The sequence below is a fragment of the Heptranchias perlo genome, chromosome 18, assembly GCF_035084215.1.
Source record: "Heptranchias perlo isolate sHepPer1 chromosome 18, sHepPer1.hap1, whole genome shotgun sequence".
NCBI classification, from domain to species: Eukaryota; Metazoa; Chordata; class Chondrichthyes; order Hexanchiformes; family Hexanchidae; genus Heptranchias; species Heptranchias perlo.
The window spans coordinates 5,787,198-5,812,786 of NC_090342.1; the positions used below are offsets into that span (position 1 = coordinate 5,787,198).

The window sequence follows — 25,589 nt, forward strand, 5'->3', positions numbered from 1 at the left end:
AACGGGTATCACATGTGGCGACTGTGTTATTAAAATCAATAATAGAACCAAAAAAAAAGAGGTGCTTCAGCATTAATTGAAGTATTTAGAGTCCCCTGCTGGTTCCCACAGTCAACTGGGACTGGAATCAACTGGCACCTCATTAGATATGGAATGATTTCAAAAGTGAGGTGCAAAAGTTCACTTCCATGAAAATTTGGGCTTTAAATAAAAGGGCACCATCATTTTGGGGGCGAGGGGCCCAAAATTCCTAGGCCTTGGAGGCCTTCTAAGCATAAGTCAGACAATCCCATGATATGATGTGGAGATGCCGGAACACTTTAGCAGTCAAGGACATTCAGCCACCGATCTTCGGGTAAGCGTTCTCCAAGGCGGCCTTCGAGACAACGCAAAATCGTCGAGCAGAAATTGATAGCCAAGTTCCGCACCCATGAGGACGGCCTCAACCGGGATCCTGGGTTCATGTCACGCTACACATAACCCCACCAGCGAAAAAAGAGTTATCTGTTTTTAATACAACTGATCATTCTCTCTCTTTCTCTTCCTTTCGGATGTTTCTCTCTCTCACTCTCTCTCTCTGCCTTTGAGTTCTGACCGTTTGTGTATTCGGTGGTCTTGTGTGTGGTGTCTGAACACTATTCGACTCCTTTGATTGCCTTGACAACGGGCAGTTGGAAAGATTATCTGTAATCACCAGGCATTGTTCTCTGACTATACATGCGGTACCTTCCATGGAATCCCACACTCACCTGACGAAGGAGAAAGCCTCCGAAAGCTTGTGATTTTCAAATAAAACTGTTGGACTATAACCTGGTGTTGTAAGATTCCTTACAATAATCCCATGATACTGTTAGTCAACAAAAATCTACTCCACAGAGCGTAAGCTTGGCTCAGTTGGTAGTAAATGGCTGACTTCTTCAGTGCAGTACTGAGGGAGTGCTGCATTGTCAGAGGTGCCGTCCCTCACACGAGATGTTAAATCGAGCCGACTCTCTTGACTCCAGTGAACGTTTCAGGGTCTATGGCATGAATCGAAAAAGAGCCGGGAGCCCTTAAAATTCGAGCTCGGCCGTTCAGGGTTGATGTCGTGAAGCACCATCTCCGCACAAAGGGTAGTGGGAATCTGGAACTCTCTCCCCCAAAAAGGCTGTTGAGGCTGGGGGTCCATTGAAAATTTCAAAACTGAGATTGATAGATTTTTGTTGGGTAAGGGTATTAAGGGATTAAGGAACCGAGTTGGGGAAATGGAGTTAAGATACAGATCAGCCATGACCTAATTGAATGGCGGGACAGGCTCGAGGGGCTGAATGGCCTCCTCCTGTTCCAACGTTCCTGTGCGACATTCCACCCTCAACCACAACAACAACAAGAAGTTGAATTTATATAGTGCCTTTAACATAGTAAGACATCCCAAAGCGCTTCACAGGACCATTCCCAAAGTTTGACACTGAACCACACAAGGAGATATTAGGACAGATGATGAAAGTTTAGTCAAAGAAGTAGGTTTTATGGAGTATCTTAAAGGAGGAGAGAGGGGTAGAGAGCAGAGAAGTTTATGGAGGGAATTTCAGAGCTTATGGCCGAGGCAGCTGAAGGCTCGGCCGTCAATGGTGGAGCGATGAAAATCAGGGATGCGCAAGAGGCAAGAATTGGAGGAGCGCAGAGATCTTGGAGGCTTGTAGGGCTGGAGGAGGTGACAGAGATAGGGAGGGGGCGAGGCCGTGGAGGGATTTGAAAACAAGGATGAGAATTTTAAAAATCAGGGCGTTGCCAAACCGGGAGCCGATGTAGGCCAGCGAGCACAGGGGTGATGGGAGAACGGGACTTGGTGCGAGTTAGGATACGGGCAGCAGAGTTTTGGATGAGCTCAAGTCTATCGAGGGTGGGAGATGGGAAGCCGGCCAGGAGGGCATTGGAATAGTCAACTCTGGAGGTAACAAAGGCATGGATGAAGGTTTCAGCAGCAGTTGAGCTGAGGCAGGGGCGGAGACGGGCGTTGTTAGGGAGGTGGAAGTAGGCGGTCTGGGTGATGGAGCGGATATGGGGTCGGAAGCTCATCTCAGGGTCAACTAGGTCGCCACGGTTGCGAACGGTCTGGTTCAGCCACAGACAGTGGCCAGGGAGAGGGATGGAGTCGGTGGCTTGGGAACGGAGTTTGTGGCGGGGACTGAAGACAATGGCTTCGGAAGAGGAAATTTTTGCTCATCCAGCACTGGATGTCGGACAAACAGTGTGACAAATCAGAAACAGTGGAGTGACAGGTTAACTGGCCATTCGTCTAATTTTTGTTTGAGGTTGCTGAGTGCCAATCAATTTGAAGCATGTTGGAGCATCCTGAGGATATGATAAGGTGGCTACACAAATGTATGCCTGTTCTTTCTTTACAATTCATTCATCTGCAGGCCCCTAGGGGTTGTCAAAATAGCTCACTGGTTGGTAAACAAATTTAAAACTAAATTGTTAGTCAGCCCCAGTTGCCATGGTGATTGTGCGCTCAGCTCCCTATCCAGATGGCCTAAGTTCCAAATCCTCGGCCTAGGCTTTTACTCAGACTCAATTCCCTCGGCAGGCAGGTTTTGCAAGCTCTCGCCAGAATGGCTAAATCACCTCCGCTCCACCGAACTGACTCACTTCGAGGGCCGCACCCAGTTAGCAGGGCGAGCGGGTCAGCTAGGCAGGGGTTGCCAACCCTCCAGGATTGTCCTGGAGTCTCCAGGAATTGAAGGTTCATCTCTAGGACAGTGCTACGAGCAAACGCCCAGGGAGAAAAATCAGAGGGGACATTAAAAAAAAAAGGTGCTTGGGAAGGCAGCGCACCGCGAGGATGGACGTGTTGGGCGACCGATGGCGGGGGGGGCGTGGGGGCGGGGTGGTTGGAGGCTGGAGGTCATGTGATGAAACCTCCAGGAATACATCCGACCGGAGTTGGCAACCCTTGCCTGTCGGCCGGATGTGGAGCACGCTGGCAGTAGCCGTGGGAAATAAACATCTTGAAGGGACCCACGGCCGCAGTGTGGAATCTAACGGGTTAAACTCCTCCCCCCCCCCCCCCACCCCCCGCCTCCCGGAAAACCAAAATGAACAGGATTCCTTTACCGGAACAATGTTTGTTACACCAACACAGAAAGACCTCAGGACGTCCCAAAGCTCTTTACAGCTAATAAAGTACTTTTTGAAGTGCAGTCACTGTTGCAATGTAGGAAACACATGCAGCCAATTTGCGCACAGCAAGATCCCACAAACAGCAATGTGATAATGACCAGATCATCTGTTTTTAGGTGTTGGTTGAGGGATAAATATTGGCCAGGACACCGGGGAGAACTCCCCTGCTCTTCTCCGAAATATTGCCTTGGGATTTTTTTACAGCCACCTGAGAGGGCAGACAGGGCCTTGGTTTAACGTCTCATCCGAAAGACGGCACTTCCGACAGTATTGCAGTGGGAGAGTCAGCCTAGATTTTGTGCTCAAGTCCCTGGAGTGGGACTTGAACCCACAACCTTCTGATTTGAGGTATTAGTGCCACCCACTGAGCCACGGTTGACACTGACACAAGAAACAAGTCTACCTGGCCTGCCACAGATAGCGAAGGATGGGTGGGGTGGGGGTGGGGTGGGGGAGAGGCGGGGGTTGGCGGCATCGGGAAAGGCTGACCAGGCTGGGGCTCTTTACTCTAGAAAAGAGAAGGCTGAGGGGCGGCCTGATAGAGGTCTTTAAGATTATGATGGGGTTCAATAGGGTAGATGTGGAGAAGATGTTTCCACTTGTGGGGGAGTCCAAAACTAGGGGCCATAAATATAAGATAGTCACTAATAAATCCAATAGGGAATTCAGGAGAAACTTCTTCACCCAGAGAGTGGTGAGAATGTGGAACTCGCTACCACAAGGAGTAGTTGAGGCGAATAGCATAGATGCATTTAAGGGGAAGCTAGATAAATACATGAGGGAGAAAGGAATAGAAGGTTATGCTGATAGGGAGGCTCGTGTGGAGCATAAACACCGGCATGGACCAGTTGGGCAGAATGGCCTGTTTCTGTGCTGTAAATTCTATGTAATTCTTTTTGCAGGTAACTCTGTGCCTTACAAATGAAACATGAGTCTCTGCTTTTCTTTGTCCTTTAAATTTGTTTCAACATTGCAAGCCTGTCGCAGTGGAGCACTGCGTGGTGCCCCGGACAAGATGTGCCAAATCTGGTTTCCACATTGACGGTTGATGAGCAGCAGTATCAGACCTGGAACTCAAACCTCCAACCATCTGGCTGGAAGGGAGCCGCTCAGACAACATGTGGTCGTCAGATCAAGGAACGCATTGTGGAGCCTGGCACAAGACTTCTGAGCAGAATTATAACTGATCGACTGTCGTCTATTAGACGATGCCAGAACTGAGAGGTTATAACTATCAGGAAAGGCTGAACAGGTTGGGGTTCTTCTCTGGAGCGAGGGATAACCTAATAGAGGTCTTTAAAATTTATGAAGGGGTTCGATGGGGTAGATGTAAAGATGCTTCTACCCGTGGGAAGACCAAAGCTCGGGGTCATAAATATAAGATAGTCACTAATAAATCCGATAAGGAATTCAGAAGAAACTTCCTCATCCAGAGAGTGGTGAGAATGTGGAACTCGCTACCACATGGAGTAGTTGAGACAAATAGCATAGATGCATTTAACGGGAAGCTGGATAAAGACGAGAGAGAAAGGAATAGAAGGATATGTTGATGGGGTTAGATGAAGCAGGGAGGGAGGAGGCTCGTGTGGAGCATAAACACCAGCATAGACCAGTTGGGCCGAATGGCCTGTTTCTGTGCTGTAAATTCTATGTAATACAGATCTCATTTTTTTTTTAGAACAGATGCATTTTCGTTGGTGCAGATATTTAAAGATGCACCTAACTGTACGACCTACGCAGTACGTACGACCACGGACAAAGGATGCATTGTGGGGGGGCTGTGAAATCTGGGTTTTATTTGCACAGTTGCCAGACCAAAGAATGGTTCTAATTTACCAGCGTAACATCCTGCGGCGTTGCTCACGGGTAGGTTCGACTATGGGGTATAGTTTTGGGGCTCGGCTAGTGACCCGGGCTGTATCTTGAGGAACACAGGAACAGGAGAAGGCCATTCAACCCCTCGAGCCTGTTACGCCATTCAATTAGATCAGGGCCGATCTGCACCTCAACTCCATTTACCCGCCTTTGCTCCATGTCCCTTGATACCCTCACCCAATAAAAATCGCTCGATCTCAGTCTTGAAAGCTCCAATTGTCCCTCAGCATCCACAGCCTTTTGGGGGAAGCGAGTTGAAGAATCACCCTCAGTGCGAAGAAGTGCTTCCTGGTTTCATTCCTAAATGGCCTAGCTCTCATTTTAAGATTGTGCCCCCTTGTTCTGGATTCCCCCACTGGAGGAAATAGGCCTGTAGGGAAACAGTGTGAAACCATATATCTGTAGCTGATTATAACTCCAAGCCTAGCCTGGCTGCAGCGATGGACGGGTGTGTGTTCAGGACACATACTGAGGCAGGTACAGTGCCCAAATTGGAAGGGAGCCAACAGCCAAGGTGAGAAGAAGCAGTATTGGAAGTGTGAGTGGAATTCCTTCCAAAGCTTTATTATTGAAGTTACTGAAGTGCCGACTGCTAATGGATGGATAATATTGAGTAAAGGCTTGGCAAAGATTTCATCCCACTATACTGCAGAATCAATGGAATTAAAGAAAACCAAAGCCCAGAATTTGCTGGCAAAATAGCGGCGAGTCCAATGGCTCTCACCGTTATTAATGTGTAAATCGTCCTGCGACCTGTGGCGAGGCAGAGACGCGCCGTGAACTGCGAATCGCCGCAAGTCGCTGGACGATTTGCACCACTCCGTCGTTAGCCTCGCGAAAATGGCAGCTCGCCCTCAATCTCCCCATGAGTTTCACGATGTTGCTGAAGTTGCGCATTAATTGCCAATTAAACTGGCCGCAGAAAGATAGGGCTGGTACTTTACAGCGTAAGTGCCCTTTTAATGAGAAGATTTACGTTCCTGCAATGCCAATCAATCTCTCCGGCCCAGGAAAAGAACAACTGAAACTCTGGAATCTCATTCCTACAGGTAGTAAATTGTTGTTCGAGATTTTAAAAATTAAAAATTTAAATTTAATTTTTTTTTTCTTCCTTTTCCTTTGTGTCTCTTTTTTCTCTCTTAATCCAATCTTTCTTCCCCTCACCTTATTTCTCTTTCTGTACTTGATTTGACTCTAATTCACCCTCCTTCTCTGTCGTTCCTCTGTTTCTTTCTCAATTAAATCCCATTGGTTAAGGAGAGAGACTGTTGGTCCTGTCGTTCACCAAGGTCCCAGATGCCCCGCTGCCCCTCGCCTTGCCCGTTATCAGCTCGCACTTCCAGCAAGTGACGGGGCCAAACATTTTTCAGCTGAAGGGTGAGAGAAAAAGTCTCACGAACGGGGCACGTCGCGAGATGCCCCGCTCCAGCAAATTCTGGGCCATTAAGAAGAAGCTTAAGCGTTAATCATTAAGGAACGACGGGACAGGAATAACGGGTTGGTCAAACAACTCTGGGCAATGACCTACAGCCTAGGTCTTTAGTCTTTGGTCCTAATCACCTTGGGATAGGAACATTGGAACAGGAGTGGGCCATTTAGCCCCTCGAGCCTGTTCCGCCATTCAATGAGATCATGGCTGATCTGTGACCTAACTCCGTATACCCGCCTTAGCCCCATATCCCTTAATATCTTTGGTTAACAAAAATCTATCAACCTCAGATTTAAAATTAACAATTGAGCTAGCATCAACTGCTGTTTGCGGAAGAGAGTTCCAAACTTCTACCACCCTTTGCGTGTAGAAGTGTTTTCAAACTTCACTCCTGAAAGTCCTGGCTCTAGTTTTTAGGCTATGTCCCCTAGTCCCAGACGCCCCAACCAGCAGAAATACTTTCTCTCCATCTACCCTAGCAGTTCCCCTTAATATCTTGACAGCTTTGATTGGATTTTTACTGCGTTAAAGGCGCTATATAAATGCAAGTTGTTGTTGTTGTCTTGTCCTTCAATTTTTGATCTTGGGCCTTACTTTGGTCTGTTCATGCATGCATGAACTATTGATTCATTAACTTGCTTGGAAGCTCAAAGTGATGACATTCCTTTGTCACTTTGGTTTTAGATTTCCCACTGCTCGTTCTTGCTGACCATCAGTACGCTTTAACTGGGCCGAGTCAGCTCTGTTTACTTTGCATGGCTATTTCTTGTCACATCGGTTGCTATTTCACCTTGTCCAGAACAATAGAACCAGAGGACACGGCCTGTGCTTGAAGGAGGGCAAATTCAAAAACTAATCTGCGGAAACATTATCTCAGAGAGCGAGTGGTCAATCTGTGGGACAGGCTCCCTAGGGAGATGGTGGGAGCAGTTCGTGTCGATTCATTCAAACGTAAATATGACAGATTTCTTTCAGAAAATAACACTCTGTAAGACAGTATATAAGTAATTTGAGACATGACGTGTGGTGAGTGTGACAGGCTCGGGAGGAACAGGTGACTTTGGACCTATGGTTCCCAAAGCTCTCCCCCACTGGGGGTTTTCCTCACCTCATGTCTGGGCCTGTTGTAGACTCATTGATAGAGATTGATTGCGATGATTAGTCAAAAACTCCATTATCGTTGTATCATGCGACTACCAGGATGGTAGAAGGCGAACTAGATGGACCATTGGCCTTTTTTTTCATCTGGCAATTCCTATGTCCCTATGATTGCTGGTGCGTTGTCACAGTGAAAGTTCATAACCAGGTTATCTGTAATTGGCAGTGATACTTACTGTGGAGTAAAGAGATGATGTGCTTGAAACCAGTGATAGTGATGATCCATGGACTGGAAAATGCAAAGAGAGAAATCGTTCAGTGTTCAGCTACAAACTCAGAATGCAAGTCTTACTCTATCCGCACTAGACGAAAAGACCAGTCACAATGGAGTACACTGCGCTCAGAACACACATTGCTTAATGAAACACGGTGGTACAATGCTATTTCTAATGTGGTGACTTCCTAATCTTGGCCATGCCCTCACGGCCGGGGAGAGGCACAGAGTGAAGGCTAGGTACTTATTGTATTGGGGGGGAGGGGAAAGCAGGAGGCATGTAACGTGAGCGATCGGCCAGTGAGGCACACCGCCTATCGGTCAGATCAAGAGCAGCATCAGTGTGGGTCTGGGAGCCAGACAGCAGTCCGTTCTCTGAGTAAAAAACACAACGAGGCCAAAAACAGAGTGGGAGGAGAAAATAAAATTCAAAAGGTGCAAATCGAGGGTCTTCATCGTCCGAGTACAGCACAATTGTGCCCACATTAAAGGATGACGGATTGAAGGTAATTATCAAAAGAACCAGGAGGGAGATGAGGAGAATTTTTTTTACGCGGCGAGTTGTTATGATCTGCAATGAGCTGCCTGAAAGGGCGGTGGAAGCAGATTCAAAAGGGGAATTGGATAAATACTTGCAGGGCTGTGGGGGAAAGAGCAGGGGGAGTGTGGGGCTAATTGGATAGTTCTTTCAAAGAGCCAGCACAGTCATGATGGGCTAAATGGCCTCCTTCTGTGCTGTACCATTGTATGATTCTATGAGATGCTGAGTGAAAGGCTCCAGGAACAGGTTCGCAGACTCCATTTCGCCAATGACAGGTAAGTTTAAAAAAACAAATTATTTTAAAAAACCATCCCGTGGAACCAGGAGGAGCAGGAGTGCACCCTAGGAGTCATGATCGACCTCCGCCCCCCCACCCGCCACCTCCCCACCCACCCCCGTAGCCCGCACCGATCCTTCATCTAGGACTTACCTGAGGGCCAATGGCCCGATATTGATGTCTTCGCTCGTGCGAGCTGCTGACTACATTAAGGAGGCCCGAGGACCGATTTGTATCGATCCTCGGGCCTCTTGGTTCGGGCTGAGTCTAACTCGAAAACAGGGTCAGACCAATTTCCAAGCCGAAAACAAGCCCTGACTAATTTCTAGGCCAGAAAACAGGCCCAGACTAATTTGTAGGTCAGAAAACAGGCTCAGACTAATTTCTAGGCCAGAAAACAGGCCCAGACTAATTTGAAGGCCCACGTTCCAGGACCCAGCACAAACATCTGCCACCTTAATGAGCAAATTCCATAAAAAGTGAAAGCTGAACAGGCAGTGCGGTGTCGATGGTTACGAATGAAGATCAAGTCATTCCTTTGATGAAAAGCGACCGACAACTTCAATCCCAGCTTTCACTTGAAAGTCACTTTGCAGCCCCAGAAAGGTACGCCCTTTGACCTCACCCGTCGTTTTGTCCTGATTTGGTTTTCAGCATCTCAGGGACTGGGAAGGGTCAGCACGGCTAAAGGGGATTGGAGTCACAGCTGTGAACGTAGCTAATTGAGGACTTGAGGGGATCCGAGGACACGCAAAGGATGTGCAGTCACAACAGGCACAAAGCATGGGGTAGGTAGCTTCGCTCTTGCGTGCCCTGACATTTAACAGTCTGCGATACTGTCGGAAGACCTTTCACAGGCAGCGGGTGCCTCACGCCTAATCAGACAGGCTCCCGTAACTGGATACATTCGCCACCAACCCTCCCTCACAACCCGACCTTAATGCGCCATGCAAATATCACCCGGGCACTTTTTATTAGCAACGTCTACTATAAAACAACGCGGTCGGGCTTTCGCCAGCAATAGCAGCAGCAATCCCGGTAGGACCGGCCCGAAAATCAGCGCAAAAGAACGGGGGAGTTTTAAACGTGAGTGAGTTACACCCGAAAGCCACTTGCGCTCGCGTTTTCCGCGATCTTATACGCTGGTTTAAGTTTCAGTTGGCCCGGATCAGGCCCCGCCGAGAAAACCGGCCGCGCCCCCAGGTCGACACTGAGAGATTCCACCAACCGGGCTGGTTTGGGAAGGCTCTTCAAATGATACTTGTTTTCTTAGGTGCACAGGCACTAATGGGCACGTTTTAAAAGATTCTTCCTATCAAAAATATTTAATTTAATAAGAAACCGACTAGTGTGCACCAATGAAACTATTAAATGGTTCAGTATAGTTTTAAAGGACTGGAGACCCTTATTAAAAAATGCTTATTTTTGATGTTTTCTGCACCAGGTTACCACTCTTAAATACATCAAGGAATACTTTTTAACGGAAAGGAAAAAAAAGTAAACGATTATGTTCCATTACGCTGCCCGATTGCGCTGATTCATGGAAGATTTTACGTTTGTGATTATGCCCAGATGTTTCCCCCGGCTGGAGGGTCTACAACTAGGGGGACGTAGTCTCAGGAATAAGGGGTCGGACATTTAGGACTGAGATGAGGAGGAATTTCTTCACTCAGAGGGTTGTGAATCTTTGGAATTCTCTACCCCAGAGGGCTGTGGATGCTCAGTCATTGAGTATATTCAAGGCTGAGATGGATAGATTTTTGGACTCTAGGAGAATCAAGGGATATGGGGATCAGGCGGGAAAGTGGAGTTGAGGTGGAAGATCGGCCATGATCTTATTGACTGGCGGAGCAGGCTCGAGGGGCTATATGGCCTACTCCTGCTCCTATTTCTTATGTTCTTAAATGATTTTTATCGGAAAATTAAAGAGTAACCTAACCAGCACAATTTCAAGCACATTTTGGGTGCAATTTCCCAATTGCGCCTGAAGTGGAAACTTTACCCCAATGTTGTTTTTGCTCTGTGCCCTTTGCTTTCCTAGTTTTCTCCGTTTGCACTGGCTGAAAGGAAAACCGCCCACTAGACAGAACACACAGAGAGGTGAAAAAGATGCAAAAACAAACCTTCTTCCATACTGTCCCGGAATGATCCGGATCTGCTCATTGTCCTCGGTCCTTCTTCCAGGGAAATGGCGCTTCCGCATAGCTGGGAATCTCCGTACAAGTCAAAGGAGGAATCTTGTGTTGGAATGCTGTTTGAACGCATCATGCTTGGACCCGTGAGATGAAACTGGGATATTGCTGTGGGGCTCACTGCAATTCAAACAAATACAAGCCTTAGCACCATGCAACGATAAAATGTAAAGGCTTCCCCTCGTCTGGGCAGCAATCACCTGAAGGAATGGGGCAGTAGAAAGAACTTGCATCTTTCACAGCCTCAGGATGTCCCCAAGCGCTTTACATCCAATGAAGTATATTTTAGTGTGTCATCACTGCTATAACGTGGCAGCCAATTTGCGCACAGCAAGATCCCGTAAACAGCAATGAGATGATGACCAGATAATCTGTTTTAGTGATGCTGGTTGAGGGATAAATATTGACCAGGACACCGCGGAGAACTCCCCCTCTCTTCTTCAAAACAGTGCCATGGGATCTATTACATCCACCTGAGAGGGAACACGGGGCCTTGATTTAACGTCTCATCTGAAACACGGCGCCTCCGACACTGCAGCACTCCCTCAGTACCCACAAACGGCAAACAAGACGAATAACCGGCTAATCTGATTCTGGTGTGGGGAGGAATGTTGGCCAGGAGACTGGGACAATTCCCTGCTCACACCGCTCCGTGTGCACTCTCTCCTGACTGAAACGCCCAGGGATATCTTATTACGTTAAAGATGCTTTACAAATGCAGCTTATTGCTGTTTTCAAGCACTGTGATCAATCTAGGCCACCATTTTACATGCAAACAGGCGTGCTCAGTCAGTAAGTCCTGATTAATCAGAGATCTGGGATCTTTCGCATTGCAACAGCAATCAAGTATGATAAAGTCACGAGTACATTTATGCATTTTTTTAAAACCGCAGATAGGTATCTCTGATCATAATGACGAGCTGTGAGTTGAAATCCATCATGTACTTTATACCGTTCTAAGAAGCTTGTTCTGATTGCCTGTATCTCTTTAAACGTTCCAGTTGACCTAATCAAAAAGTGACTAATTATGAGTTTGCCAGGAAGAGAGTTATGAGTGATTAGTGCTTTAGAAGGAATTAAACACTCGGTTTTCAATTTTAAAAAAACTGCAGAATAATCATCTTAAAAGATGCAACTCAAATCTGCAATGCACTGCCTGAAAGGGTGGTGGAAGCAGATTCAATAGTAACTTTCAGAAGGGAGTTGGACATGTACTTGAAAAGGAGAAAATTTGCAGGACGATGGGGCAAAGAGCAGGGAGGAAGTGGGACTAATTGGATAGCTCTTTCAAAGAGCCGGCACAGACACTATGGGCCGAATGGCCTCCTTCTGTGCTGTGTGATTCTATGATTCAGGGATCTGCAACCTTTTCAAGTTTTCCTGAAACGACTGTAATGTTTATTTGTTGCAGGATATTGGACACAAATCATTTTCTATCACTGCACTTTAATTCTGCGTTTCCATTACTGGTCATTTGCATCCCTTATGCTGTTGGGCTCATGTCATCATTGCCGTTGAAACTATCAAACAACGTCATCTCACTGATGCTGGCTAGGTTATATTCGCTACATTGGCTCCTGGTTCCACCAACGCCTCCAATTTAAAATTCTCATCCTTGTCTTTAAATCCCTTCATGGCCTCGTCCCACCCTAGTTCTGTAACCTCCTTCAGTCCTGTAACCCCCCCACCCCCAATCCAGGCACTCTCCATTCTTCTGACCTTGACCACTTGTGCATCTCCCCATTCCCTTCTCTCCACCATTGGGAGCCGTCCCTTCAGCCATCTGGGCCTCACTCTCTAGAATTCCCTCTCTAGACCCCTCTGCCTTTCCATCTCCCGCTCCTGCTTTGAGGACCTCCTTAAGGCCCGCCTCTTTGACCGAGGTTTTGGTCGCCCCTCCTAATATCTCCTTTCTTTGTCTTGGCGTCCATTTTTATCTGATTGCACCTCTGCGAAGCGCCTTTTCTACGTCAAAGGCGCGGTATCAATGCAAGTCGCTGTTGCTGCACGCGGTCGCAGTCTAGTTTCCTCTGAAACCTTCCAGCGTCGCTGCGCGTGTGCAGTCGTGTACACCTTGCAGCACGCGCGCATGCCTGTGCACACACAATCGGGTTTAATCTGACATCAGCCGGACGCCACTTTCAAAAAGAACCCATTATAGCCGACTTCATAAAAGAAACACTAATGAACTAATGACGTACAGCTGGAAACCATCGCTTCATATGGAGCGCTCGCTCTCCCAGCTGCTTTAACATCCACTGGGCCATGGAGCTACCGATGAATTATATTAAAAGAACTGATCCTAATGGGGCCCAATTAACCACAAATCAGCTCCACTATTCAGCACTTTCCAGCCTCAACACTGAGTTCAATAACTTCAAATCATAACCACTGCTCCCATTATCTCAGACAGCGGGTGCTGGTAATGGTTCTGCTGTAACCATTTACAGCTCCTCTTCACCCATCTTTTGTTTCTTCACTTATCCCATTACCACCCCCTTTTGCCTTGCACCATTCCATCCCTTTCGTCATTTAATCACCCCTGCCCTCCACCCTATCACAGACTCTCTCCCTTTTGTTCTTTCCTCCCCACACCCCCCCTTTTCCCTGGTTCTATAATTGCTTAAAAACTGTTAAATCTCTAATTTATAGAATCGTAGAATAATACAGCACAAAAGGCCATTTGGCCCATCCTGCCTGTGCCGGCTCTTTGAAAGAGCTGTCCAATTAGACCCATTCCCCGGCTCTTTCCCCATAACCCTGAAAAATTTTTTCTCTTCAATTATTTATCCAATTCCCTTTTGAAAGTTATTATTGAATCTGCTTCCACCGTCCTTTCAGGCAGTGAATTCCAGATCACAACAACTCGCTGCGTAAAAAAAATTCTCCTCATCTCCCCCTCTGGCTCTATTGCCAATGACCTTAAATCTGTGTCCTCTGGTTACCGACCCTTCTGCCACTGGAAACAGTTTCTCCTTATTCACTCGATCAAAACCCTTCATGATTTTGAACACCTCTATTAAATCTCCCCCTTAACCTTCTCTGCTTTAAGGAGAACAATTCCCAGCTTCTCCAGTCTCTCCACATAACTGAAGTCCCTCATCCCTGGTACCATTCTAGTAAATCTCCTCTGCACCCTCTCCAAGACCTTGACATCCTTCCTAAAGTGTGGTGCCCAGAATTGGACACAATACTCCAGCTGGGGCCTCACCACTGCTTTTGAAGGGAACGTTTTTTTTTAAAAACTTACGTCATCGGGCCTCGCCGACTTCCTGACAGCCATATTTGGTGGACCTTCCGCGGCAGGCGCTCTCCGCTCAAGAGTTGCTTAAAGTGGCATCAGCAACCCCCCCCCCCGCCACCCCACCGCCCCCTCACCCCAGGTACATCTCGGGACCCCGATTTGCATTTACTAATTAGGCTCCAGCCAGAGTCCGACGGGAGCCTCATATTCTGCCAAGATCAGTGGTGTTAAAACGGGGGGAAATCGGCGGGAACGGAGAGGGCAATGATGCCGTTCAATTTTAACCACTCCTCCCCCAACCCCCCCCCCACTCCTTTCCCGTCAATCACGAAGAGTTAAAATCCCCCCCCCGCTGTCTATCTATATGATAGAAACAGCTACCTTGAATTACAACGGCAACGCCACAGCTTCTGAAAGCAATATATGTCTCAGGATACTGAACTGATCGCAGATTAGCCTTGATGGACTTCTCGAGTTGCCAGGTAAATCTAATATGCCACTGACATTTAAACTTCCCCCTGGCAATCCTGTTTTCTCAGGAGGATTTCCCACACTGATATAACTCTACAGATTTAATTTGTGAAACGCACTGAAAATGTCACATCATCGAGTCCTCAGTTATTGATGAAAGCATAAATATCAGAGCACGGTACGAATTGAATCCAATTTCACCTTGTTTTTTTTTTAAAAAACAATGACATAGCAAGTCCACCTCCTAAACGTGGTGTAAATCTGATACAAACTGTTGAGAGGTGGCTCCATAAAACGGCCGCAAACACTCTCTCTGCCGCTTTATAGGGTTAATTCTGTGCTCTCAGCCCAAAAGAGCGAGGGGCTGAGGTAGAGTTACAATATCAGAGCCATGATTCTTTTCACCTGTGCTCCCTGCAAGTGTGCAATCAAACCAATCCTTTTGAAAAGCGCAAGAGAGTGGGAGTCGATCTCGACCTTTGCTCGATAGCGTAAAACGGGAGACAGCGAGTCGGCAGCCCATTTTACATCTCTCCCCGTTTTTATTTCCATTGGTCTTAGAGAGGGTGCAGAAGAGATTTACTAGAATGGTTCCAGGGATGAGGGACTCCAGTTATGTGGAGAGACTGGAGAAGCTGGGATTGTTCTCCTTGGAGCAGAGAAGGTTAAGGGGAGATTTGATAGAACCGTTCAAAATCATGAAGGGGTTTTGATAGAGTAAATAAGGAGAAACTGTTTCCAGTGGTAGAAGGGTTGGTAACCAGAGGATACAGATTTAAGGTGATTGGTAAAGAGCCAGAGGCGACATGAGGAAACATTTTTTTACGCAGCAAGTTGTAACGATCTGGAATGCACTGCCTGAAAGGAAGCAGATTGAAAAGCAACTTTCAAAAGGGAATGGGATAAATACTTGAAGTGAAAAAATTTACAAGGCTGGGGGAAAGAGCAGAGGAATGGGACTAATTGGATAGCTCTTTCAAAGATCCAGCACAGGCACGATGGGCCAAATGGCCTCCTCCTGTGCTGTACCGACTATGATACTATGAAGTCAATCAGGAAGGATGTAAATGGGCTGCCCTTCGCTATCGCCCGTTGTACGCTATCGCACAAAGTCAAGATCTACCCTAGTCTTTCTGGTTGACTGGATAAGTAGCCCCACAAGGAGCACTGATAAACCGGATGATGTGGCTCACCTAAATGAGTAAAATTGTACATCCCGCTGCAAGGGGAGGAAATGGCAGAAGGCGAAGGCAGTGGCGACTGACTGACTGTGTCCTGAAGGCCTCCAGTGGAGTGGGAGCGAAGCCATTCCTTCCCTTCCTCGTGGCTGGTTTGACGAGATGATAGCGTGTACCTGCAGGGACAAAGTTTCAAGCAGATTTTAAAACATTTCCGCCACCGAGCAGACCAATCATTACCACAACAACTTGCATATATATATAGTGCCTTTAACATAGTAAAACGTCCCAAGGCACTTCGTAGGGGCGTAATCAGTTGACAAAATTAAGACCGAGCCAAAGGTGGAGATGTTAGGGCAGGTGGCCAAAAGCTTGGTCAAAGAAGTAGGTTTTCAGGAGCATTTTGAAGGAGGAGAACGAGGTGGAGAGGCGGAAAGGTTTAGGTGGGGAATTCCAGAGCTTAGGGCCTGGGCAACTGAAGGCACGGCCCACAATGGAGAGGCAAAGGAAGTGGGGGGTGCGCAAGAGGCCAGAGTCGGAGGAGCGCAGAGATCTCGGAGGGTCGTAGGGCTGGAGGAAGTTACAGAGATAGAGGGGGGGGTGAGGCGATGGAGGGATTTGAACACGAGGATGAGAATTTTAAAATCGAGGCGTTGCTGGACCGAGAGCCAACGTAGGTCAGCGAGCACAGGGGTGATGGGTGAACGGGACTTGGTGCGGCCTCATTAGCGCTATGATGGAAGATTAAACTACTTCTTCAAGCAGACTACAAGGAAAAGCAATTGAGGAAAACCAGCACAATTCGGAATAACGTGAGTCTGCAGTGGTGTCAACTTAACTTGTGGCTTTTTGATGAATGGTTGAGAACAGCACAAGTAAATAAAAGTCGCAGCTCATTTATTTTCACAATATGCAATAAAAAGATCTTGCAAATTAAGTGCAAACATCAGCTCTACACAAAGGACCTAATCGGACTTCATTTCTTCATTGTTAGTAGATTTCCCATGGCATTGCTCGTGGTTAATGATGAGCTGTTTTAAAGTGACACGAGTATTATATTGTGTGATGCACAATGTTTTATTCTTCTCCCAAGATAGAGCTGCGCCCCTTTAAGGCCACAAAGTCTATAATTGTTATTAAGTAAACACAGGCACAGGTCAATCAGAGTTTAATTGTTGTTTAGTCGGGGAACTTTACAGATTGGAAACCGCTGGCTAGTTTCAGGCTGCAGGTCAGTATCACCCAGCATTACGTTAACTGGCTTTCTTTCTCTCTTTTTTTTAAGGAGTGCGAGTGCTAAATTTAATCACATTCTGACTCCTGTGATTTAAAGGATAATTTAACTGACCGGCCAGCTAGTGTTTTGCCAGAGACTACGGGGGTCAAAATTCCTGGGGGGTGGGAAGGTGTGAAGCAGATGGATTGCATGTAGGGGTGGGGGAAGCTGATTTGGACACGGAAAAAGCGACAAGTGACCTTTCAACTTCTCCATCGTGACAAGGGAGGTGAAGTTATTCCAGGAGCTTTCTGGGTACAGTCCCCACCACTTAAAATGTCCACTGTTTAATCAGGCAGTCGTTTACATCGGCCGAGAAGCAATAACCAATTATCCACTGGCGTTAACATCAGTTTCAAAGTTGCCGCTTACAGTGTCTTAAGGGCTCCGTTTATTTCGGGCAGGAACAGCTGTGTTTACTAACGAGTTCGCACCTCGTTAAGATCCACTGAATGCAAGAACAAAGATAAGCAAACAGCACCTCTAAAGGTCCAATAACCTTTTGTGTACTTAAACCCCTCTAATCCCCTCTAAATAGTGTGGGGGTTTCAGTTTGCACTGAGCATTGACTGCAGTGTAAGTAAAGCTGCAGGTCAGAGTGGAACTGGAAACAACTGGGTGAAAGGGCGTTACACAGAAGGAACATTCTTGTTATATGGTAGAGTGCTGTAAAAGTGCTACCAAGTTATACCAACCATCGCGTACAGCGGGCAAATCCCGTTGACGGTGGGGACTGTGACACTAGGTAGAATCGGGAGCATGCCAAAGAACATCAAAACAAGGCAAGAACATCAATGTGGAGTTCCAATATACTTGTAAGCAACTTTACTTGTGTGAACTTTGGTGCTTACGGAAGTGGAAAATGTCCCATTCCCCAACGCAGGGTAGGCAGCGTCACTCCCAGGTCAGGTATGGTGCAGTAGGAGCTGCCACCAATCTACCCCGACGATACACGTCCTCAGAAGAACACTCCCTGCTACTCCAGAGTGACATTCACCCCCCCCCTGCCCCCATCCCTCCTCTCCCAGCCCCCCCTGAGTGGGTTTTCCAAATTCGTGCCAATTAATGCAAAAACTAGGGTCAGTTTTGTGCTGTGAACTCCTGCCCACCAGGAACTGGACTGACACTCCCAAAGGACACCAATATATCCGCACGTCAAGTCCGATTAATAAATTGTGTTAAAACATCTCTACCTTAGTCCCTTTTTAGGTAGCGTGTTTCGGTCAAGTTGCACACTGTTAAAACAAAGAGAAATCACTAGCAGCACACGACAAATACAAACATGGCATCAACACCATACAGTTGCTAGTCATTAACGTGCTGTCAAACTTAACGAAATAACATTCGGTTAATCAGTTAGTGCAAGAAGATTGCATTTTCTTTCAGTTGCCGTCCATGCAAAAAGCTTGGCCAGGGTTATGTATTACATCGAAGGAATGCACTTAGAATCAGGATAAAAGCAATGGAGTTACATAGAATTACATACAATGTACAGCATAGAAACAGGCCATTCGGCCCAACTGGTCCATGCAGGCGTTTATGCTCCACACGAGCCTCCTCCCTCCCTACTTCATCTAACCCTATCAGCATATCCTTCTATTCCTTTCTCCCTTATGTGTTTATCTAGCTTCCCCTTAAATGTATCTATGCTATTCGCCTCAACTACTCCTTGTCGCAGTGAGTTCCACATTCTCACCACTCTCTAGGTAAAGAAGTTTCTCCTGAATTCCCTATTGGATTTATTGGTGACTATCTTATATTTATGGCCCCTAGTTTTGGTCTCCCCCACAAGTGGAAACATCTTCTCTACATCTATCTTATCGAACCCTTTCATAAGCTTATCAGGTCACCATTCAGCCTTCTCTTTTCTAGAGAAACGAGCCTCAGCCTGTTCAACCTTTCCTGATAGGTGTAACGTCTCAGTTAAACAAGCAGAGGGCACTTGAGCTTCCATGTCGTGTATCTGAATACTTTAGGGTCAAATACGCCAAAAGGGAAGCTTGAAGAATAAAGAGCATCGTAGCTACGTTCTGAGATGAATCAGCACGGTCTCAATGACTGCGACGGTGTGCAGGATTACGCTACTGGGGTGTATGAATGAAGATTTTGCCTCTCCCGGGAGGTCACATGGTTTCGGGGAGTGTACATAATGTGGTGCACAAAGTGTCACAATTGTGTGGGACAGGTTAGATGGACCAGAGGGCCTTTTCCTGTTTGTTGTCTGTATGTACGTCAATGCTGGTGCCCATCCTTCAGATGAGGACAACTCGCTTGTCCCAGAATGCAGCCGCATATGGAATCATAGAAAATTTATGGCACAGAAGGAGGCCATTCGGCCCATCGTGTCCGTGCCAGCCAAAAATGAGCCACTCAGCTTAATTCCACATTTCAGCCCTTGGTCCGTAGCCTTGTACGTCGTTGAGTTGAGGGTTTCTGCCTCTATCGCCCTATTGCTGACTCTCTCTACCCCCCCCCCCCCCACCCACCTCTTAAACCAGCTGCCCCGTCACTCGCACTGGCTTCTCTTCAGGAAGCTATGGTGCGCTCAGGATCGCTGCGCAGAACGGGCCGAAAAAGGGAATGGAATCGCCCATTCACCATCTTTTTAACTCTTTGTGGATCGTTCGAAGCAAGAGACATCACGTGAGGGTGGGAGGCAGAGCTGCTCGTTCGCAGCCGCGAACTAATGCAGGGTGGAAGACAGGGCACGGCAAAGGAAGGTCACAGACAGCTACAACCAGCAAAGCCACCGAGATAAACCTGTAGGCCTCTGAACGGAGGCATCGACATTCCCAAAGCAATTATTTCTCCACGTTAATGCGGTGATTTGGAAGGCGAAGCACCCTCTGTGACGTTGCAATGTTACTTAACAATCAGTGTCATCGATAAAACAATGAAGGCAGTCCTGGAATCGTAGAATCACGCAGCACAGGAGGAGGCCATTTGGCCCATCGTGCCCGTGCCAGCTCTTTGAAAGAGCTTTCCAATTAGTCCCACTCCCCTGCTCTTTCCCCTGCACGTAAGTGTGTATCCAATTCCCTTTTGAAAGTTATTATTGAACCTGCTTCCACCGCCCTTTCAGGCAGCGCATTCCAGACCATAACAACGCGCTGCGTAAAAAAAAAAAATCTCCTCCTTTCCACCTTGGTTCTTTTGCCAATTATCTTAAATCAGAAGCTACATTTCCTGTAAAATGGAAGGAACATGAGCTTTCCATGATATAATGCCTTATCACATCTCTTAGAACGGTACCAAAGTGCTTCAGATGCAACAAATTGCTTTGACGTGTAGTTACGCGTTGTTATGTGGTTAAACGTGGCAGCCAATTTGCGCACAGCAAGCTCCCACGAACCGCAATGAGATGAATGACCAGATAAGGCTGTTTTTTTGCTGCTCTTATTTGAGGGAGGACACTGGGAGAACTCCCTGCTCTTCCTTCAAGTGCTGCCACGGGATCTTTAAAGCTCACCTGAACCGGTGGACCAAGGAGACGGGGCCTCGGTTCAGCATCACGCCCAAAGAATGGCGCCTGACACGTTACAGCACATCTTCAATGCCAGCCTCGAGTGTGTACTGAAGTGGGGTTTGGTCCCATAACCTTCTGCCTCAGAGGCGAGAGGTGCTACTGACTGAGCCAAGCTGACGCGACTGGCGTAATTTCACAATCCCACACTTCCAGCGGGGGGGAGCCGCACCCAGGCGTGCTTGGATTAGAGACAGGGTGACAACATCGTAGCTCTGATTCTCCAAGTGTGCTTCCTCTAAGTGCTGCTCCCTGCTGGAGGTGGGGGTCGCGGAAAACGCCCCCCCTCCCACCCCCCCCCAGTAAGTAAATCAGAGAATCCATTGTTGTACTTTCGCACACCGGGCCCAGAATTCTGGTCCAAACCAAGGTGCAACTGGAGTGTATCTCCGATCGAGGGACAGGAAAATGGGGGGGGGCGGGGGCAGTGTGAGGGGTGGAATTTGGTTCCACTGGGATTCAGCCCCGATTTTTTTTTTTTAGCTGCAGCCATTTGCCGTTTGGGGTGGGTGGGTGGTGCGGATAAACCATTCACCCCTCCCTCTTCAAGGAGGCACGTGATGGAGACCACCCGGCCTACGTTCACCGATTACCTCGGGAGTTGAGGAAAAGTGACCTCTTCCGGTGCCAAAAACTGCAGCTATGTATTGACCTTTGGCCCCAGAAGGATCTGGGGGGCACGTCTGGAGGAGGGGCTGCAGGCAGCTCCACCATTACAAGGCTGGATAGAGACGCCCTCTTGCAGGCTTTCACGGTTCTGTCCAACCAATTGAATTGGCCACCCCGCCAACCCCCCCCCCAACTCGCAATATGATTGGTTAGACGAGTCCACCAGGAGTCTGGGCGGGCACTAACCCAAGAGTTTGCCGGCAATAAAATTAATCGTAGGCTGGGCTTGTCCTCAAGTTAGGGTCATGAGCTCCCAGCAGGTGAGGCTCTGCGTTGGGAGTGCATGTTCAGAAAACGAACGCTTGTAAATTTTTGAATTCATTTTTAAGAAGCGGCTGATACATGGTCTTTTAATCTCCACGCCTAACAGGACTTGATTGCAGATTCTGGACTTGGAACCACTGTGCACAGGAGCCAGCGACTGATTTACCTGTCTCTCTTCGGTGGATGGGTGATCCTGCGACACTGAGGAATATTAACAAGGAAGCAGAGCGGACTAATAGTCGAGATGACAGAAAGATAGCATAAACAGAAGGGGGGAAGGGGACAAAAATGGGAAACAGAGTTAACATCTCCAAAGAAAAATGTAATTAACAAGCTTTTCACGAATAGGAAATGCTACACTCTCCTAGATATCTTCCTAACAGGGTTGGTTGCACAGTCAGGTATAAAACGGCAGAGAATTGGTTGGGAAATTCTCCATTGTCAGTAATGGCTCAGAGGGCAGCACATCTCGCCTCTGAGTCAGAAGGTCATGGGTTCGAGCCCCACTCCAGAGACTTGAGCACATAATCCAGGCCGACACTCGCAGTGCCGGTACTGAGGGAGCACACCTTTCAGATGAAATGTTAAACCAAGGCCCAGAAACGCAGCAGCCAATCTTCGCGCAGCAAGGTCCCACAAGCAACAATGTGAGACTGATCAGATGATCTGTTTTAGTGATATTGGTTGAGGGGTAAATATCGGCCAGGACACCACGGAGAACTCTCCGGCTCTTCTTCGAAATAGTGGCCGTGAGATCTTTTACAACCACTTGTTTTTGTCCCCTCCCCCCTTCTGTTTGTGCTATCTTTCTTGGTTTGACATCTCATCCGAAAGACACGCTCTGACAGTCTCTGGAGTGGGACTTGAACCCACAACCCTCGTACTCTGAGAGTGCTACACACTAAGCCACGGCCGACATTCAATAAAACCTTCAGGGGCATGGATGCTCTTACGTCAAGGCAGAGCAGAAGGAGCTTTAAGAGGCAGCACGCCTGATGGGGAGCACTGGGTGCTAAAAGTGGGCACTGACGCCCCTGAACCTTGTTAAACAAAAATGAAATTCACCCGTTGCTACAAAAAGAAATGACATTTGAAAAAAAGAGCACTGGTTAATTGTGCAGAGAGGTGAATCCATCATGTACTGCAATTCTGACCAGAGTGGCCTCCTCCTGCACCTGAGGATATTGGATTTCCTGGGCTAAGAGGATACATGACAATCAGGTCTACTCTGTTTGGGACATGGGTTCCTCTCTGCTGGACTTTCCTGTATTCTCTGCCCTCAGGCAATCCAACAGCCCTGGGCGCAGGAACTGGCCAATCTGCCACACACAATGTTTGGCAGTTGTTTGCTGTTTATTGGATGTTGGCCAAACCTTTATATAAAGGACTCAGGGTCAAGTGCTTTTGGGCTCAGCCTGATTCAAGACTTGAACCGCCAGACTGAATGTCGAAACTCAGCGCTTCAAATAAATATAGCGGCTAGGAGTTTCCTATTCTTTCTGACTGAATCTTCGATCGGAGATTTTTTAAATTTGAATTTATCGCTTTGTACCCTGAAGGAGTTGCCCTGGTGTCACATGAGGCCACGTCACCTGGGATCACAAGCATCTTGAAACCCTCCTGCAACTTGCGAAGCATGGCGGTCATTATAAGATGAGAGGAGAACTCCAGCTCCATATCATTTAGGCACAGAATTACTGCACACTCCTGGTTAAGGGGGCAGAAAATCGAGCCCGCAGTTTTTGTTTAATGGTATAAATGGTATGTTAGAGAAAACAAAAATCAACCATAAGACATAAAAAGTGATTTCAAACCATTATATACAATGTTATATAACCCGAAGCTGAGAATTCCTCTTTAGATTCTGCATCTCAGCCATTATTAGGGTTGCCAACTCTGGTTGCGCCTATTCCTGGAGGTGTCATCACATGACCTCCCGCCTCCAACTGCCCCGCCCCCTCCCCACGCTCCCGCCATTGGTCACCTGACATGTCCATCCTCGTGATGTCCCGCCTTCCCACACCAGGAAAGCCAATAGGCTCTTCGTTCTCCGACTGGATGATCTTTGATTGTTGACCGAACAGCCATCTTTCCCCAATGATCACAAGAATTAATGCATTTTTATGATGAATAATTCAAAGTGTTTTTAAACTATTTTTTCTAAAGCCTCTATGATTTTTCTCCCGGGTATTGCTCGCAGCAGTGTCCTGGAGATTAGACTTTAATTCCCGGAGACTCCAGGGCGATCCTGGAAGGTTGGAATCCTAATCCATTATGGATATACTGTAACGTGATAAGGATTTTTTTTCTGAGCAATATAAGGCAACCTCTGGATAGCAACATGGGGAGATACGAACAGGCCATTCAGCCCCTCAAGTCTGTTCCGCCATTCAATTAGATCAAGACTAACCTGCATCTTAACACTATCTGGGGTGTTTTATTGTAGCCCATTGTTTTTAAACAGATTCTCATAACATTGTCTTTGATCTGTACATTCAGACTGCAGCGGGGTTCTGCTCACCTCTCTGAGAGTGTTGACTTGACGCTGCCTGTCCTCATTAGCAGGTTCTGAACTTCTCCCTTGGGCGTTGTGGTCAGTCCGGATAACGAACCATGATGGCTGAGCGGGAGGTCGATGGACTCAGAGCTGGTGTGCAGGCTGGTCAGGGAAGGGTAGCTGAGGGTGTCCTTGCTGCCTCCGGGCGAACTGCTGAGGCTCGCCGTCAGCTGGTGCCCACTGGAGGTCAAAGAGTGGATGGAGGCCGGGCTGGAAGCCAGTGGCTGGCTCGGGCTGTTCCCCTCCGTGGGCAGCTCCACAGGTTTGCAGCCCAGCGAGCCGCTCCCTCCAGCGCCCATCTGCCCGCCACCACCGGCAATGATCCCTGCCCCAGCTGAGGGAGACTCCAGGCTGCCCTGGCGAGCCAGCGAGGCATGAGGATTGGAGATGGCTGTGGGGCCCTTCGCCGATTCCGAACTAGGCCCGGTGCCAGGTTTCCCACTAGTTTTCGTCCCAAACAGCCTATGGAGAGAGAGGTACAACAAACTAAGTCAAGTCTTTGCGACGGTCAGTGATGTACCACGTACTAAATCGTCTTCCTAAGCGAAATAAATGGTGGCATTTTAAAAATATGCACAAACCAAGTCCATAAAAACCTAGGCTGATACTCCCCAGTGCAGTACTGAGAGAGTGCTGCACTGTTGGAGGTGCCATCTTTTGGGTGAGATGTTAAACCAAATGCCCCCGTCTGCCCTCTCAGGTGGGCGGAAAAGATCCCACAGCACTATTTCGAAGAAGAGCAGGGGAATTCTCCCCAGTGTCCTGGGGTCAATATTAATCCCTGAATCAACACCACTGAAAAAAGATTATCTGCACATTATCACTTTGCTGTTTGTGGGACCTTGCTGTGCACAAATTGGCTGCCGCCTTTCCTACATTATTTATTTTATTTTTTTATTCGTTCACGGGATGTGGGCGTCGCTGGCGAGGCCAGCATTTATTGCCCATCCCTAATTGCCCTTGAGAAGGTGGTGGTGAGCCGCCTTCTTGAACCGCTGCAGTCCATGTGGTGACGGTTCTCCCACAGTGCTGTTAGGAAGGGAGTTCCAGGATTTTGACCCAGCGACAATGAAGGAACGGCGATATATTTCCAAGTCGGGATGGTGTGTGACTTGGAGGGGAACGTGCAGGTGGTGTTGTTCCCATGCGCCTGCTGCCCTTGTCCTTCTAGGTGGTAGAGGTCGCGGGTTTGGGAGGTGCTGTCGAAGAAGCCTTGGCGAGTTGCTGCAGTGCATCCTGTGGATAGTGCACACTGCAGCCACGGTGCGCCGGTGGTGAAGGGAGTGAATGTTCAGGGTGGTGGATGGGGTGCCAATCAAGCGGGCTGCTTTATCTTGGATGGTGTCGAGCTTCTTGAGTGTTGTTGGAGCTGCACTCATCCAGGCAAGTGGAGAGTATTCCATCACACTCCTGACTTGTGCCTTGTAGATGGTGGAAAGGCTTTGGGGAGTCAGGAGGTGAGTCACTCGCTGCAGAATACCCAGCCTCTGACCTGCTCTCGTAGCCACAGTATTTATATGGCTGGTCCAGTTAAGTTTCTGGTCAATGGTGACCCCCAG

At 47.8% G+C, this 25,589-nt stretch overlaps 1 protein-coding gene across 2 annotated transcripts in view; it reads right to left on the reverse strand.

Annotated features, from left to right (window-relative positions):
- The window catches only part of nav3 (neuron navigator 3), a 247,403-nt gene that overhangs the window by 65,301 nt on the left and 156,513 nt on the right, over positions 1-25,589 (reverse strand). For both annotated transcript variants that reach the window (XM_067999283.1, XM_067999282.1), the window contains 6 exons: positions 23,995-24,492; positions 21,640-21,705; positions 18,211-18,252; positions 15,757-15,917; positions 10,780-10,968; positions 7,801-7,853 (listed from right to left, as the gene is read on the reverse strand). In XM_067999283.1, the coding sequence (XP_067855384.1) occupies positions 7,801-7,853; positions 10,780-10,968; positions 15,757-15,917; positions 18,211-18,252; positions 21,640-21,705; positions 23,995-24,492 (1,009 nt within the window). The remainder of the gene's footprint in view (positions 1-7,800; positions 7,854-10,779; positions 10,969-15,756; positions 15,918-18,210; positions 18,253-21,639; positions 21,706-23,994; positions 24,493-25,589) is intronic.